The sequence below is a fragment of the Mugil cephalus genome, chromosome 9 (genome assembly GCF_022458985.1).
Source record: "Mugil cephalus isolate CIBA_MC_2020 chromosome 9, CIBA_Mcephalus_1.1, whole genome shotgun sequence".
Classification (NCBI taxonomy): Eukaryota; Metazoa; Chordata; class Actinopteri; order Mugiliformes; family Mugilidae; genus Mugil; species Mugil cephalus.
The window spans coordinates 11,827,185-11,843,694 of NC_061778.1; the positions used below are offsets into that span (position 1 = coordinate 11,827,185).

The 16,510-nt window shown below is 44.9% G+C and overlaps 1 protein-coding gene across 1 annotated transcript in view; it reads left to right on the top strand.

Moving 5' to 3' along the window:
* Positions 1 to 16,510, top strand: part of sipa1l3 (signal-induced proliferation-associated 1 like 3) — a 62,811-nt gene that overhangs the window by 42,640 nt on the left and 3,661 nt on the right. The window contains exons 6-23 of the mRNA XM_047593886.1: positions 1,413 to 1,601; positions 2,221 to 2,395; positions 3,330 to 3,433; positions 4,914 to 5,071; positions 5,156 to 5,738; positions 6,752 to 6,850; positions 6,939 to 7,114; positions 9,830 to 10,081; positions 10,188 to 10,361; positions 10,843 to 10,967; positions 11,538 to 11,659; positions 11,748 to 12,190; positions 13,381 to 13,611; positions 14,180 to 14,342; positions 14,446 to 14,620; positions 14,764 to 14,913; positions 15,464 to 15,590; positions 15,966 to 16,047. Of these exons, the coding sequence (XP_047449842.1) occupies positions 1,413 to 1,601; positions 2,221 to 2,395; positions 3,330 to 3,433; positions 4,914 to 5,071; positions 5,156 to 5,738; positions 6,752 to 6,850; positions 6,939 to 7,114; positions 9,830 to 10,081; positions 10,188 to 10,361; positions 10,843 to 10,967; positions 11,538 to 11,659; positions 11,748 to 12,190; positions 13,381 to 13,611; positions 14,180 to 14,342; positions 14,446 to 14,620; positions 14,764 to 14,913; positions 15,464 to 15,590; positions 15,966 to 16,047 (3,528 nt within the window). The remainder of the gene's footprint in view (positions 1 to 1,412; positions 1,602 to 2,220; positions 2,396 to 3,329; positions 3,434 to 4,913; positions 5,072 to 5,155; positions 5,739 to 6,751; positions 6,851 to 6,938; positions 7,115 to 9,829; positions 10,082 to 10,187; positions 10,362 to 10,842; positions 10,968 to 11,537; positions 11,660 to 11,747; positions 12,191 to 13,380; positions 13,612 to 14,179; positions 14,343 to 14,445; positions 14,621 to 14,763; positions 14,914 to 15,463; positions 15,591 to 15,965; positions 16,048 to 16,510) is intronic.

Consider the following 16,510-nt stretch of genomic DNA (forward strand, 5'->3'; position numbering starts at 1 on the left):
GGTCTAGAATGATTAATAAGTCTCAAAATGGTGAGAGTTTTTGTGTATGGTTGGCTTTAAAAACCAAACGTAGGTTGTGTCTAAGAGGTCTGAGGCTTTTAGGAATTGACTTGATGCATATTTTATAAACTCCCGTCTTGCATTGTCTAGGCCATGCAGACGGAAGGTAGAGCCTTCCTCTGTTCGTTGCATTCATGTAGTCTGAGTGTATTCTTCTTTGAGCTCGGTGCGGTGTTGTTTTTAGCTGGATTACATGGCTGCCTGGCCTCATCACCGTAGCTCTGGTATAACAATGGAGCCTCTGCGCCATCTAAGTATACAAAGCTAAGCTAACAGACTCAGCCAGAGCCAGAGACCCTGGCCTACTGTTCCCACACAGAAAAAAAGAGATTGATTGCAGACTTTATTCTCTCCCACTGAAGCCACAGCAGCTCTCAAATGTCCGCCCCCCTTAAGTCTGTCATTTAATTCTGCGCAGCATTGCTGACACAGCAAGGTGGAGAGACTTCCTGTTCACCCCCCCTCCTCCCCTCTCCCTCCATCACTTTAACTCTCCACCTCCTCCTCCTCCTCCGCCTCCTCGTCCGCCGATATTCTTGCTCATGACGTCACTCCCTCCACTCGAGATGAAACTCTGCCTTCTCCGTAACTTCAGCTCCGTGTCAGTCTGGTTCGGTTTCTCTGCGGCAGACCCGAGACTCCGAGGTTCAACTGTCTCTCTGGCCGCTGCCTGCTCCCGAGTCCGCCATGTATTTTTAATGAAGCTCCGTGCGAGTGAATGCGATGAGAAGGAGCGGCCCACTCCTCCCAACTGTATCTGAGGTTATTATAGTCTTACTGTTTTGAAGTGGGTCAATTTCCCCTCGCCAGGGAGCAGCGCAACGCTGAGCAGAATATTAAGTCACACGGAGCACTTTGACTGAGCGTGTGTTTGATGGAGAGAAAAAGCTTTAGGGCAGCAGAACATTATTAAAACTAGTGAGACAGTCCTTTATTTGATGGACTCACTTCAAACCCCAACAGAACAAATCATCCACCCCTTTATTTCCACTGTGGATTTGTAGCTTTGTGACCTCTGACCTCTCAATACACTTCATGTCATGTTATATGCATGTACGTCCGGCAGTCCGCCATTTTTTTTAATTTTGATTGTTTTCATGATATTATTATATTTTTAACAAGTACAATGCAGATAACACAGATCTGTACGTGATATAAGTCACACGAGATATGATGAACGACTGTATGCGATACAGAAACAGAAATAAGATGAGATTTATTTTTCACGGCTCAAATCAACGGTTTTATTCCAATATGAACAACGGTTATACATTTCTTGACACTTGGGTATAATCTGCTTGTTTGATGTTGTTCCCGGTTCCACTGATCTTTTTCCGAATCCCCCCACGTAGCTGGTGACCCTGCGAGGCTCCATCTTAGAAGATGCGGTGGCGTCCACGGGAAAACACGGCACGGTTCGGGGTCTGCCGCTCAAAGAGGTCCTGGAACAGGTCGTCCCCGAGCTCAACGTGTCCTGTTTGAGACTAGCGCTCAGCACAGCCAAAGTCACAGAGCAGCTCCTTAAACTGGACGAACAGGGGGTGAGTTTAATGTTGTATTTTTGCATTTTTTATTTCTTACTCGTATGCAAAAAAAACAAACAAAAATGGATATTAGACAGTTGATTTATTGCAAGTGGCAAAACACACAAACTGTACCTGCACAGTCAGTGCAATTCAAGCTGTCCAGAATGACTCCAAAGCAAAACAAGTGAACTGATAAGGTAAAACAGTGACATATGGTATGCTCAGATAGTGTGTCTGAAACCTGTAAAACTGATTTAGAGTTAGTGCAAAGTACAAACTGGCTGAGGCCAGTGAAACGTGTGCGGAGCAGGGTGTGGTGGTGTTTGAGTGTGTAACAAACAAAAGCTCCAACATTTGGCCACGTTATCGCTCCTTTCATTTAATGGAGGGTGAAGTACAGGACTGTGGTATTTTGCCTGCAGTTATGGCTGTTGTTGTTTGTGCAGGTGGTTTATCCAACAACAAAACTGTTCAAGGTGTTCATAAGAGAGTCCAAATATAAATTACATACAAGTTAAACGTTCTACAGAAGCGCAAGGTCACACAGAGTAGCTGTGTTTGAATGTGGTGTCTCAGCCGTCTGTGTTTGTTCTGCGTGTGTAACGTTCGTGTTTTTCTCTCCACCACTTTGTAGTTAAGTCAGAAGCACAAGGTGGGCGTTCTGCTGTGCCGTGCAGGCCAGAGCACAGAGGAGGAGATGTACAACAACGAGGAGGCGTCCCCCGCCTTCTCAGCCTTCCTGGAGCTGTTAGGGGAGCAGGTGCTCCTCAAAGGATTCACCAAATACGCTGCACAGCTCGACACAAAGAGTAAGACCTTCCTTCAGATGTGCAGCCTGTCCTGTGCATTAGGTTTTGGTCTTATTTTCAAATCCATTTCCATAATACACACGTTAAATTCCATCTCCACAAGGTAAAACATATTAAGATCACTGTGAGAAATATATCACTTAGTTATCTGGAAGGGAGTAATATCTGGAAAATGAACCATGGTACAACAAAATAAACCATGAAACAGTAAATAACTGATTTTTATCTTGGCAAAAAGATTATTTTTTTTGAAGACCTCCTCATAATCTTATTATGTCTGACTGTAGCTACAAGGAACGTTTAAAGGACAACTACAATATGTCTCAGTGAGATCAAATCTACTACTTTTAACAAGGGCTGGCTTTTAAAAAATCCATTCGATTAGATTTTCATTAGAAACATCTGATCATAAAATTGCTTTTTGTTTGTTTTGTTTGTTTGCTTTGTGCCGTTTCCTTCATCCTCTTGTTCTTGCTGCGCGAGATCCGTGTCGCATGACTAGTCTTGCGAGACAGAGATTATTCCACGTGTGAGATTCGATCCAAAACATGACAGAAACTGGTGTCTGGCAGCCTTTTGAATCTAAGGAAAAAAGCAAAGCTGTATTTAAAATTTGCCCACCAGAGGTAAAACATTATGGATATACAACATATCTGTGAAACCAATGACAACATTTAACAACAAAACTAACCTGAAACATCTCACTATAAAAATTAAATTGAATTGAAACTGGACTTCTGAATCTGAACCAAGTCGATTCAATAGGTCAGTAACAGCCCTTCTTTTACCGTGAGCCAGCTCTCTGCAACAAATCCTCTTCATTCCCTGGAAAATAGCTTCTGTCTAAACCTGAAAGTCTGCTTCAGCGCTGTCATCTGTTGTCAACAACTTCTCACGTGAAATTAAAACATCTCTGTGCTCCTCCTTTCTCCAGCGGACTCCACGGGCACCCACTCCCTGTACACCACCTACCAGGGCTACGAGGTCATGTTCCATGTGTCCACCATGCTGCCCTACATGCCCAACAACCCACAACAGGTACACACTTACGATACACCTCCACCTAAATGCAGCACAGTCATCGGGGCCAAACACTGGTGGCTACATCTGAGTAAAAAAACATCCATGACTCCCCTTTGTTGTCGCCTACAGCCTTTCAAAGCGCGTCTGTAGTTGTTAGTTTCCCCTAACTCTGGATTGTAAAACCACAGCAAGAATCCACGAAGTGGAAACTCGTGACTTGTGCTGCCCTCTTCATTTGGAGTCACAGTTCTTTTTTATTTCTCTTGTGTTTTTATAGTCTTTGTTCTCAGTGTGTTGGTTTTTCTGTCCTCTCTGGCTGTTTCTTTTGTCCTTCCTTTGCCTCTTTAGACTTTAACTGGTTTAGAGTTGGGCGGGGTTCAGTAGTCTGCACTTATTCATACATTTTCTCGCTTATTTGTTATTTTTTTTCCTTATATTTTGTGAACTAGTAGCTTTTGTTGGGAGAACTGGCTGCGTGTGACTGTAACAACAGTCTGCGTGTTGGTGTTTTTTTCTACTTTGCATCGGCGTTTGTGTGAGAGGCTCGCACGGGTGTACACATGTGCTCAGACAAGCCCTGCAGGTGCTCAGGATTAGTATGCACAATTTGTAGTGTGTCAATAGATAACTGCAGGACAGTTAATGCCCAGTAAAAACATTTGTTCCTCTCAAACATAAAGGTTAAAGAACTATACTGTGATTTTTGCATGTTTTAATGAAAAAAATCTTGAAAAAAGTGACAAAAAGTTTGTTTTTTTTCCTGTTTTTGAGTGGCTGAATGTCAGCATCAGATCCTCAGTTTTAAAAATGGCACAATGACTCCATCCAGAGGTTTAGAGACGGCAGCATCGAGGAGATTCACTTGCTCAGATGAACCTGTAGGTGGCAGCATCTGATACCAACACGGGAGTATAGTTGATGTGAAGGCTCTCAACATTCAGGAAAGAGAAAACCAGAGGCCTGTACGTCCATCTCGTATGACCAGTGATTAAATAACTGTTGAATCTGGTTATTTTTTAAATATGTATTAAGATGGAAAAGAGTCAACATATTGATGAAATTAACTGTTTCATGTTGCTGTACACCGCATCAAACACAGCAGCCTGGGTACGAGCGAAGGATGCTCCTTTGGCACCGAGCTGCTGGAGGATGTGTCTGTGGCCAAACAGTGGGCAGCATTACATAATTGGTACTTTCACACTTCACTCTGCAGATGAAGAGAGGATTGGCAAGCACTGCACCGCAGACACAGCCTGGACTGTGTGCCATGTCTCCTACATGAGTGCAGATAGACAGACAAACCAGCGCACGGAGACACAAATAGCCCACACAGAATCGGAAAAACAAATTACGTAAAGAGCTGTTGTTTGGTGTCTTAACACTGGCCGTCTCAATCTCCCGTTTCCCTCGTCAGACTTTCTGTTGTACACTGAGTCAGGACTGTCGCCGTCAATTATCGTAATATTAATTCCTCATTTATTTGTCTCCTCCTCAGCTCCTGAGAAAGAGGCACATAGGGAACGACATCGTCACCATAATCTTTCAGGAGCCGGGAGCGCTGCCTTTCACCCCTCAAAACATCCGGTCGCACTTCCAGCATGTGTTTGTTATTGTTCGTGTGCACAACCCGTGCTCTGAAAACACCTGTTACAGGTAAATGTTTTGTACCAGAACACATATTCGCGTATACACATCCATGATAAAAATGTGTCTCACGCTTCCCTTCTTTTATCCCAGTGTTGCCGTGACGAGGATGAAGGACGTGCCCCCTTTCGGACCGCCCATCCCCAGCACAGTCACCTTTCGTGACCCGGAGACCTTTCGCAACTTCCTCTTAGCCAAAGTCATAAATGCAGAAAACGCAGCGCACAAGTCGGAGAAGTTCCACACGATGGCGACGCGGACGCGGCAGGAGTACCTGCGCGACCTCGCCGAGAACTACGTCAGCAGCACGCCGCTCGACTCGGCGGGCAAACTGAACAACCTCATCTCCCTCGCGTCCAAGAAACGCGAGCGCTCGAAGGCGAGAGAGGCGGCGGAGCTGGGGGCCGCGGGGGCGGTCGCCTGGAGGGTCCAGGCCCAGGACTTCAGCGGCGGTGGGACGGAGCTCCCCTGTGCCTTGGGGTTGTCCGCCGAATACGTCCTCCTTATAGACTGTTGCACCAAAGAGGTGGTGTTTAACTGCTTCTGCGCGGACGTGATCGGCTGGACGCCGGAGCGGCTGGCGCTGAAAATCTTCTACGGCCGAGGAGACCACATCGCGGTGCGAGTGCCAGAGGGCTGCGCACAGGATATCAGGGAGATGGTGCAGAGGTTAAAGGTGAGAGGAGGGTGATTAATACATGAGGACATGTAGATCTCTGCAGCCGTGGTGTGTAGTAGCATGAGTAGAGCTTAGAGGCCTTATAAACAAATATGAGGCTGTTGGGCTCTTTTTTCTCATAAACCTCTAGTGAAGCTGTTTTTATATATTTAAAATCTCTGATTGTTTACGTCATGGTATACTAGCTTTCTGTTTACTTCTCCTCTTCCTTTGGTTTTGCATAGCTTACTTGCTTTGAACAGCAGTCAGAGAAACGGCACGAAAATACAAACAAAATAAGTTCCTACTTGTAAAAACAATACTCTTCACAGGGAACATTCAGCAGTTGGAGATCATGATTCAGACTTGCTAGTATTTTTCATCAGACCACTAAAAAGCTAATTACACTGTGTTTTTGGAAACATGTGGTTAATATAGTTATATTTAATAGGTTGGTTGGTTTTAATTTTAAGACAGCATCTTAGTAGCTGCTTCAAGCTCAGGGGATTTCCACAGTGTGTGTTCATTTTCGCTCCGTGGACCATGAAATCACATTAAAAACCAACAGGATGTGATTATATGAAAAGGAGGGAACTAGTTTAAACTGCACTGAGTAAATTAACTTTGAATACATGTCGGATCAAAGCTAATAACCTTTATATGACATAGTATAGACAGTGAACGTACAGTCTGCAGCTACGCTCTGGTTGATCAGAGGCATTTTGGATTATTATTCTGTAATAATCCCTTAAAATCTGATGAATTAAACGCTGTGCAAATAGATTTCCTGCCGATCTCCAGCCAGCTTTGTGTTAATCCAACAGAAAAGGAAATATTTAAAAAAAAAAAAAAAAAAAGTATCTCATCTTTCCAAAAGCACCAGAAACATTCACTGATGACGGTTGAAAGAGCTTCAGATTAATTTGCGTGAATATTGATTAGAAGAACACTGGTTTCTCATGTTAGATAGATAACAAGATTTTTAACATGTTAATAATCAATCTGATACATTTTGTCCTCTCATCGTCCAGTCTTTGACGGTGGGATGTGAGACGGTGGACATGACGCTGAGAAGAAACGGACTGGGTCAGCTGGGCTTCCACGTTCGGCTGGACGGCACCGTGGCCGAGGTACCGTCACGTGACCAGACCTGCTACTAAAAAGACTCCATCATCAAGAGACCTGGCTCTGCATAACCAAACCTTTCATTTCACCCAGGTGGAGGAGTACGGTTTTGCCTGGCAGGCGGGACTGAGGCAGGGCAGTCGGTTGGTGGAGATCTGCAAGGTGGCCGCGGTGACGCTGACTCACGAGCAGATGATTGACCTGCTGAGGACGTCGGTCACGGTCAAAGTGGTCATCATTCCTCCGTACGAAGAGGGCGGCCCCCGCAGGTGCGTTGCAGTCCGCGCGTTACTCACTTCAAAGCCGACGAGAGTGATTCATTTTTTGCGAGCAGCTGCCGTGAATGCAGATGTTGAGGCAGCGGGTGACAACGCGGGAGGGTGCCGAGCGTAAGTGGGCAGTAGTGGAAGGACGAGAGCGAAATAGAGCGAGCGCAGGACGCTCTTCACTCAAACGCACAAAAGCCTGGGGAAGATAGTGGCCAGACTCCAATGTTCTGAGAGGATTCTGTGTGGGAGTGTGTGAAAGGAGGAAAGAACGACGTGTGGCTGAAGAGGAAAATGAGATCGGCAGCTCTAAAAGAGAGAAGCGTTTGTTTGACGTGAATTAGCAAAAATCCGCCGTTCTTTGTTTCTGTCTCTGCTCCGTATCTATTCATCTCTTCCACTGTCTCGTTTCCTCTCCTCCCACAATCTATATCTTTTCACCGCCGTCACCCCTTTTCCATCCTTTTCACCCAGACATAAGGCCCTGAGTGTGACGGAATAACGAGGCCTTTTGAGACGCCGTTACACAGCGGTTACGGAGGTGAAGAAATAACCACAGTGATTCTGACAGAGCTCCGGAGCTCCAAAATACAGTAATTGTGGCGGGGCTGTGTGATCGCACAGTGGTTAGATTTCTTTAATGTCGGAGGCAGTTTAATTACACCGAGCTAAACCCTTTTGACACACACATGCACAAACACGCACACACTCGACTGTGGAACTACTGTGATAATTAGAGTCTTGTATTTCACTCTTTTCCTCTGCCTCTCTGACTCGTTTGCTGTTGTGTGCCAGGCGAGCAGATTGCAGGAGATTAAGGCCCCGGATTCTGCAGGAGGAGAAAAAAAAAGCCACAAAAATAAATATAAAAAAAAAAAAAAAAAAAGGAGTGGAAGTGATTAATTAAAAATGCATGCCCTGTGCAAATGAAAAGGACGGAAAAGAGGGAGGGATCGAGCGATAGAGAGAGGAAGGCAGAGTGTGTTGAGCTGTAGAGGCAGAAGAGAAGCGCTCGGCGAGGAGGACGTGTCTCAACACCGCTGAGAGTTAGAGGAGTGGGTGGGAAAGAGAAGCGAAAGTTGGAAGTGTCTCTCGTTTTGCCGCTCCGTCTCAGCCGAACTCCCGACATGGACGAATGCAGCAGGGGAAAGGTGTGATTGACGGCCTGTGCCAGCGGTGTGTTTGACCACGTGTGCGTTGTGGAGCACCAGCATGTGATCATCTGTGTGACGACAGGTCTCTCCAAGGTCTGTCCTCTCTTCCTTTGTGTGTGTGTGCGCAAGGTCTGAGCCTGCACTACTAGTATTATGTAACTGATTGAAAAGTATTCCTGTATCCTGACCTTGTGTTGCGTTCATGTTTTCATGTACATAGAAAAAAAATCTCATATTTACTGATATGTAGCGGATTGTGTGTGTGCTTCAGTTTTGTTTACATCTGTCAAAGGCCTCAACTAACCATCATTTCATTGATTAATCTGCAGGATATTTCTAGGTTAGATTATTTTATCTGTGTCCCTCTAAAATATGTTTATGTTGAGTTTACTGTCCTGTTTGATGAAGATGAAAATCTATTTCTCACCTGTAAGGTTTTTGTTTTTTGATCAGCAGCAAATTTAATAACATATATGCATAATTTTATTGAATTTTAATGAAAATATTTGTCTCTGATTCCTCTGACGAGCATTTAATTGAAAACCTTTTAGACAAAGCCAGACTATAAGAGATTATGATTGACATTTTATAGATTAATTAAACGGAGACACTGTGTCCTCGTCTCTTTCATTTCGGCGTTTGCTGTGTTGGGTGCGCTTCTTTCATCCCATTCCTGCCTCCGGGAATTTCACTCTAATCTTACCATTTTCCTTCCTTTCACCGTGTTCATTTCCTTTTCTCTCCTCCTCTCCTCATTTTTCACATCTTAAATGCCACCTTGTATCTATATTTGATGTCTTCTTGTAATGGGCTTTGTGAATGAAATGATTATGAATGTGGTGGAAGTCAGGATGAGAACTGCTGTGAAAATATGGAGGGAAAAAAATGTAGTTTATTGGTGTGTTTGCGTCCTCTCTTGATAAATGAAGATGACCGCCCCTCCAGCTGGGAACTTTCATAATTGATGAGAATAAATGGCAGCTTAGCTTCATTTGAGAGAATGAACCCCTTAAATGATGAGCTAAATGGTTTTAGTATGATTTAACGAACTGTTTTTGTTGTGGAGGAATAAAATTTAAAAAATAAAGTTTCCTTCACATATATATGCTGCACTGAGACCTCGGGAGGGGAGTTCTTTGATGAGATTAAAGGATATTTCATACACATACACACTCACACTTGACCTCAGTCTCACAGTAGGAAAGATGGAGTCCTGATGTGCCAATAATCCGTTTCCTTTCCTCTTGTTCTCTCACCATCAGCGTCAGGGGAGCTCATTAGCGAGCTCTGTTACACGTCCGCCGTGTGTTTTAGAATCAACAAAGCTGGTTATGAAAGGACGCTAACGCAGAGTATTCTTTGGAAATTCATCTCAGAAGCCACAGCTCTGGTTCAGCCGCAGTTCAGGCCTTTGGAGCCGCTTCTAACTGACCCACAGCCGAGACTCAAACGCTACTGAATAATGATGTGTCGAGACAAACGTAGTATTTGGAAGAGGCCTCAGCAGCATTTAAGTGTCTTTTGATTCACTTCGTGTGCTCTTTGCTGCGCTCCATCTCTCCAGGGGCTGCACAGAGGAGTATGAGATGAAGACCATGGAGCAGAAGCCCGAACCTGAGCCTCTGGCGGCAGGATACAGACCCTCCCCTCGTCCGGCCTGGCGATGGGAAAGCTCACCCATTCCTCAGGGGCTCCACAGCGTCCCCACCCCGCAACGCTGGGCCCCGATGGGTCCCCCAGCTCCTCCGCTGCCCCGCTCCCATAAGAGCCTGATGCCGGTTCCCTACAGAGACCCTCAGCACCTCAACTCCAAAAGGTGTGTTTTGATTTTCTCAGTGCTTTTTTTTAACCCTTGTAACAGCCTCTCCTCTCTGCGGTCTACACGTTCTTCTAATCTAATCGTTATCTCTGGTTCCCCCCAGGCCGGTGAGCTACCCCGAGAACCACTACAGCATGTCTCCTGCAGGAGGGCACCCCTACAGGAACCCCTCAGCCAGCTTCTCGTCGCCCTCCTCAGGCCTGGTCGGCCTCACCACGATGGGCCCGCCAGTCATCACGCCAGGTCCCTTTGTGCGCTACAAACCTTCACCCGACAGGTGTGTGTGGTCTTTTGTTCTCTGAGCTCCCCGTCACACCTTTGATCTTGATTAAACATGTCCGACGTTACTCATAACAACTGTTTTGTGCGCTAGTGCGGGATTATATCGCTTCATGAGAAAGGCTGAATAATGTGGCGCGTTCAGGTCTGCCGACAGGCATGTATGAACACACGGTCTTCCAGAGGAAGGATCTGTTGTGTGGGTGGCTCTTCCTCACAGTGTGGAGGCTGATAATATCTCACCCGACCAGAGAAACGTGTTTTATTCAGCAGCCATCGGGCTGTAAAACAGAAACTGAAGTGTTCGAATCCAAACAATACACGTTTAAGCCTCAGTTTAGGGGGGAATTTCTCCTTTTACTGTAGCTCTGTGTTCCACCTTCTCAGATATTCTAATTATTTTACTACAAACATATATCAGTGTTTTTATTAATCTATTCAACCGCAATCCTACATCCCTTTTTTTTTTTTTTATATAGATATGTACCTGGACAGCGCCCCCTGCAGCCCTACGAACCCCACCTCAGTGTGGACATCACCTCCAGTGGAGAGTCGTCCTCAGGCTTCACCAGTCAGGAGAGCACCATGGAGCGCTGCAAAACAGGTACAACCCACGCACACAGTAATGGTCAAATAAATGTCATATTTCTTACAATGCGCTGCCTGCATGTGAAGTCTCTCTGGAGCTTTTAAATTATATAATTGTTTTGGTCTTTGCAGTTTCTTTTTTTTTTTATTCACTCTCATCTGTGTCAGTTTTGTTTGCAGCAGTAATAAAAATAACATCATCTGACCAGAACCAAACACCCACTAGCTGATTAACAGAGTGTAGAGAGTGAATATTAGATGTTACCCAGAACCAAAAGCTGCAAGTCAGAACCAGTTTTTATTTACTGGGTGAACTATTTACTGACATGTTGACGCTATATCAGCTTAAATGCTGATGATATGTGCCCAAGAAATCATATTCTGTAATTGGATGCTGTATTATTTCAAAGTGCTTGTATTGCTCAGTAGACTCCGACAGCCGAGTGTGATTTTGAGTGATGGTGTGTGGGGGGAGGTCAGTGTTTAAATGTGCCATAAGTATTTAATCCTCTTTGCAAGCCACGGACGTCGGTGTAATTTGCTTTAATCCTTTGAGTGTCTGTGTGTGTGTGTGTTTTCTGTCTAGAACCTCTCTGGCATGTCCCGGCGTCGTCGTCCTCTCGTGGACCAGGTGGCGTTGGAGGGGGGCAGAGGAGAGTAACCAGACAGGATGTCCCAGGGAAAGACTCTCCAAACAGACACTCAAAGGTCGGACCCATCACCACCATGTATCGTTCACTCGTCTGTCTCCTCCTCCCCCTCTTTGAGTCTGACTCTTGTCCTCGTGTCTCTGCAGGGGGAGGCTCAGTACTCCAGCCACTCCAGCAGCAACACGTTGTCCAGCAACGCTTCCAGCAGCCACAGCGACGAGCGCTGGTTCGACGGGGGACCCGGAGGAGAGAGAGTGGTCGGGGGTTGCCTGGGCGACCCGGCCGATCCAGACCCCGACCTCCTCAACAAGGGGGGCTCCAACGATAGCGGCATCGACGCCACGACCCACTACAACAACATCCGCCACGGAAACATGTCCAGCAGCCAGTCGCATAAGCCCATGCACAACTCCGCCACCTACAGCGGCGTCCAGGATCTGTCCATGGGACGGAGCAGCGGCGGCGGAGAAGTGAGGAGACGAGAGTCTTCACCCATTCTACCAGGAGCCAATCAGACCAAAGGGTACCGGACGAGGACGTTCCCGCCTCCTGGCTCCAGTGCTGATAAAATGGATGCCTTTAAACCCAGGTAGGAGAGCAACTCTCTGATGAGATGGATGTTTTATGGAACGGTTTATGATTTATCATTAACCTCAGTGAATGATGGAGCAGATTCAGCACAGATATGTTCTGGCTTTTACTCAACAGACAGAATTAATCTTCCAGTTAAATGCTGTTTAACTTAAGGGATGCACTTGGTTTGGGGCTTGAGTTAATTATCTGTAGCTTATGTGCAACCTTCAATTAGATTTAGCAACATTTATTTTAAAAGGCATCATAGCAGCCTTGTAAAATATACAGATTAACATGTGATCTGAGCAGCTGGACCAGTGACTGCCTCACTTCATAAACACAAACTGGCTTCGACCGCTGCGCTAGATTAAAACAACCTGTGCTTAAACCCTGAGTGTCATCGAGTCTAATGTGTCCGTTTGAGCCTGGAATGTTTGGCACCATCAGTCCACAGCAAATTAAAACAAGATCAAATTAAAACAAAAGGATTTAAAACGTTCTAACGGACGTAGTGTTCAGTTTGGTAAATATGGTTTGTTTATAAGTGATATATAGATTAATCAAATAAATTCATATGAACTAAATTTGTTATGCAGTGGTGGAAATTGAGGCTTTTATGAGTTTATTGTGTTACATGAGGAAACTGCTAACTACACAACACTACCTTACCTTTCATTATACTCCTACTTTCATCACCAAATCAGTGAAGAGGAGGAAATAAAAAACATATACAAACATAATTAATAATGGCACACGAGAAAAGCACAGTGCAGTTCACAAATTTTGGGATGTTTCATAACTCTGTGCCAGCACATAGGTATGTTTGTGTTATAAAATATTTTAATGTCCCCACAAATAGCATATAACATAATAATAGCATATAAACACATCGTTATTAATGTTTAAGGATTTCTCTGCTTCTTCCTTCCTGTGGTCTAAATGTTTTGTTCTTTAGATTAAACTACTGAATTACTGCATCACAGATCAACACAAACCATCTGTAATAAACTCTTTTTAGATAATGTGAATATACATATTCATTATTCCAATGCAAAGAAGACCAAATAGTTATTTATTAGTTATGTTATATATATAATCCTCTTGTATTACACTTAGTATTCTCAGCCTGTCACTTTTACCTAACAGGTGATACCAAACCTCAAAGTAGTTTCTTGTTGTTGATGGATATATGTGTCATCTCTTAAGGGCCTACACACCGCAGGGCTACAAGACTCCCACGGCGGAGAAAGCGCGACCTGTCCGAGCTTCTACAACGACGCCCACTTCAGGTCAACTAAGCTCCACCCCTCTGTCCAGCTCCGCCCCCAAGTCCTTTTATGGAAAGAGCCGACCAGCGGCCTGGCAGACGGAGGACAGCAGCCCGTCACCTTCAAACGCAACCACAGCATCCAGCTCCGACAGCAACAACAGCAAGAAGTAAGACGAAGAGCTCTCTACAACTTATGTTCCTAATCTTCTTCTTTGTTATGCACAAACATGATTGTATATAAAGCTGTCATGGTTTAATTAACAGCAACATGAACTTCAACAAAACCCTTCAAGACCACACTCTAACAAATGATGTGCTGGCCTCTATGTTAAGGCCGAAATGTCTTTTGAAGATTCATGTATTTTTGAGTTGGGACTGTATTTATTTTCTATCTATCAAACTATCTATTTATTTTCAGGTAGAACAACATGTTAAATTAAGTTGTCAACTTATTATAATGCATACAAATAACAAACTTATTTTGAGCTATACCCCATGAATAATTTAGCTTATTATGTGTTATAGCATCTGTGATATATTCAGTGAAAAGCTGAGAAAACAACATGGCTCCTCCTCCCTACATTTATCCAGCAACTTCTTGTTGCAGTGTTAATAGAAAACTGTGTTTCTATTTTGGAAGCAGTAGAGCTTGAACTACGCTGACCTTTAAATCATCTGAACGTGCCAATAGGTGACGGAAAAAGGAATGAACTGATATCTGTGTTGTGTCTCTAGGCAGGTGGATACAAATTCAAAGAACGTGTTTGGACAACCTCGGCTGCGAGCGTCTCTGAGGGACCTGCGCTCCCCACGACGGACGTACAAGAGCACCATCGAAGACGACCTGAAGAAACTGATCATCATGGACAGCCCAGGAGAGATGACACAACGAGATCCTGTGAGGCAGCACACACGCAGACTTTCACTGCAGCCTCAAGTCAATAGTCTTAATGTGAACCAGCACACGCAGCTCTGACCTCTGTAACCTCTTCGCCTTTCAGTCTCCCAGACGCACGTTGCAGCGCACCTTTTCAGATGAGTCACTGTGCAGCGGGCGGAGAGATGCCAGCTTTGCCAGCTCAGAGAACCAGACAACCCCAACGGACGTGTTGTTCACCTGCACGCTGCCCACACGAAAGCACGCCACTTCCTCCAACCACCTGCAGAGCAAGAAGAGTAAGAGTTTAATCTGCGGCTTCGGCCGTGTTTGTCTTCAAGCAATCTGTCATTATTAGTCTGATCCCAGGCTCCTTTATAGGATGACCATATCTTTGTTTGTTTACTTACTGTAGCTGCTCCTTTCTCCTTTCATCCCTCAGTGCCTCTGTCTGCATCAGAGTTGTCTCTTACAGAGGTGAGAGACAAGGTTCCCCCTCTGAGGAGGCTCGATCCCGGGTTGATGCCGCTACCAGACACAGCCTGTGGACTGGAGTGGTCCAGCCTCGTCAATGCTGCTAAAGCCTACGAAGGTGAGGAAGGTTTGTTCAACTTAAAATCGTCCGACATGTGACCTTTTGTGGATTAAACTTCTTGCATTAGCTGCTTCACTCAGGCAAGACACTGCAGGTTTAGATGTATTCTTGTGAAATTAACTTAATGCCGTGCAAAATGTTTAAATTACCCCAACTCCCTGGTGGAGATGGTGTAAATGTGTTGCCTTGGCTGGTTTCCACATCCCAACTCTCTCCTGTCACACCACACTCCTGTTAAAAGAAAGAGGAATCAGGCCGTTCATCTGCATCTCTGGTTCCTTGTTTCTTTTCTGGTTGTCCCTGCTGTCCCTCGTGTCCTCTGCCTCCACAAAGCACGATTTAAAATAGACAAACACACTGAACTCACACTTGATCCCAGCCCCTACCTGCTGCCCCTACCTGCTGCTGGGTCCAAGTCCAGATACAGGTCTAGATCCAGGTCCAGGGCCTGTGCAGAGTGACTGTGTCACCCATCCTTAGGGACTCTAGAGCAAAAAGACTCTTTCACGCAGCTTTTTGAACGTAATGTCACGTGTCTGTGTTGCAGCACAAAGAGCTGTTTCGCTCTTCTCGCTGACTGAGCCACAGGTCGGAGGTCCAGACGTGCCACCGGTCATCAGTCCAGTCCAGTTTCAAACTCCTCAGACTCCACGGACCACACCAACCTTCAGTGGGTAAGTCCACCTCACTGTCACTTATCCAAAACAATCTCACAATATTCATGTTGCCTGTCCTGTTGTAAACATTGTCTCTACTGCCACCTTGTGGTAGTTTACGTAACAGTTGGGACCAGCCTGTTTAACCCTCCTGTATTTTCTAACAAGGGTAAACAGTTTGTTATTTGATGTCTCAAAAAATGTCTGTGTTGACAGAAAGGCTAATCTAATCTAATACCTGCATTATAGAAAGCGATGTGCTGTGCAAATTCAAATACCAGTTAAACCTGTATGACCAGACCAACTGTGGCATGTACAGCAGTGGGTGTTTGTATAATTAGTTTTGTAATCGTTGGCTCTGTGCAAATGAATGCGCGCTGTGTGTGTTTACAGCGACGAGGTGCCCAACGATTTGTCCGGCCGGCTCTACCACCTGGAAGTGATGTTGAAACAGCTGAACAATGATCTGGAGAGAGTGAGAATATTTAGCTTTTATTAAACATTGTGCTATGGCATACTCATAAATGTGTCCAAGATTGTCCTCAGAAGAAGATCAAGACTCTTCTCAAATCTGTCCGTCTTTTGGTAAAAGAAGAGTAGACAGATTTGATAGCCTGTCCAAAACTAACAAATGTTACCAGCCAATATTTCTTAACTTTAATGGTTTCACGTGTGTTGAATTCATACAGAAAACACAGCATAAAAACATCAAGTTATGGATTTAGTGGAGCTTATAAAGTGCTGGTGGATAGATTTTATTACCTTATTGTCCTTATTATTCTTATCTCCCTCTTCCTGTCGTTATGCTAAGCTAAGCTAACCATTCTGTGACTGTAGTTTAATATTTAGCTCAGAAAGAGAGTGAGTCATTTCCCAAACATTCTTGTAATCCGGTCACAATCGAACATTTCTCCTTCTCTTCACTCATATGTTCTGTT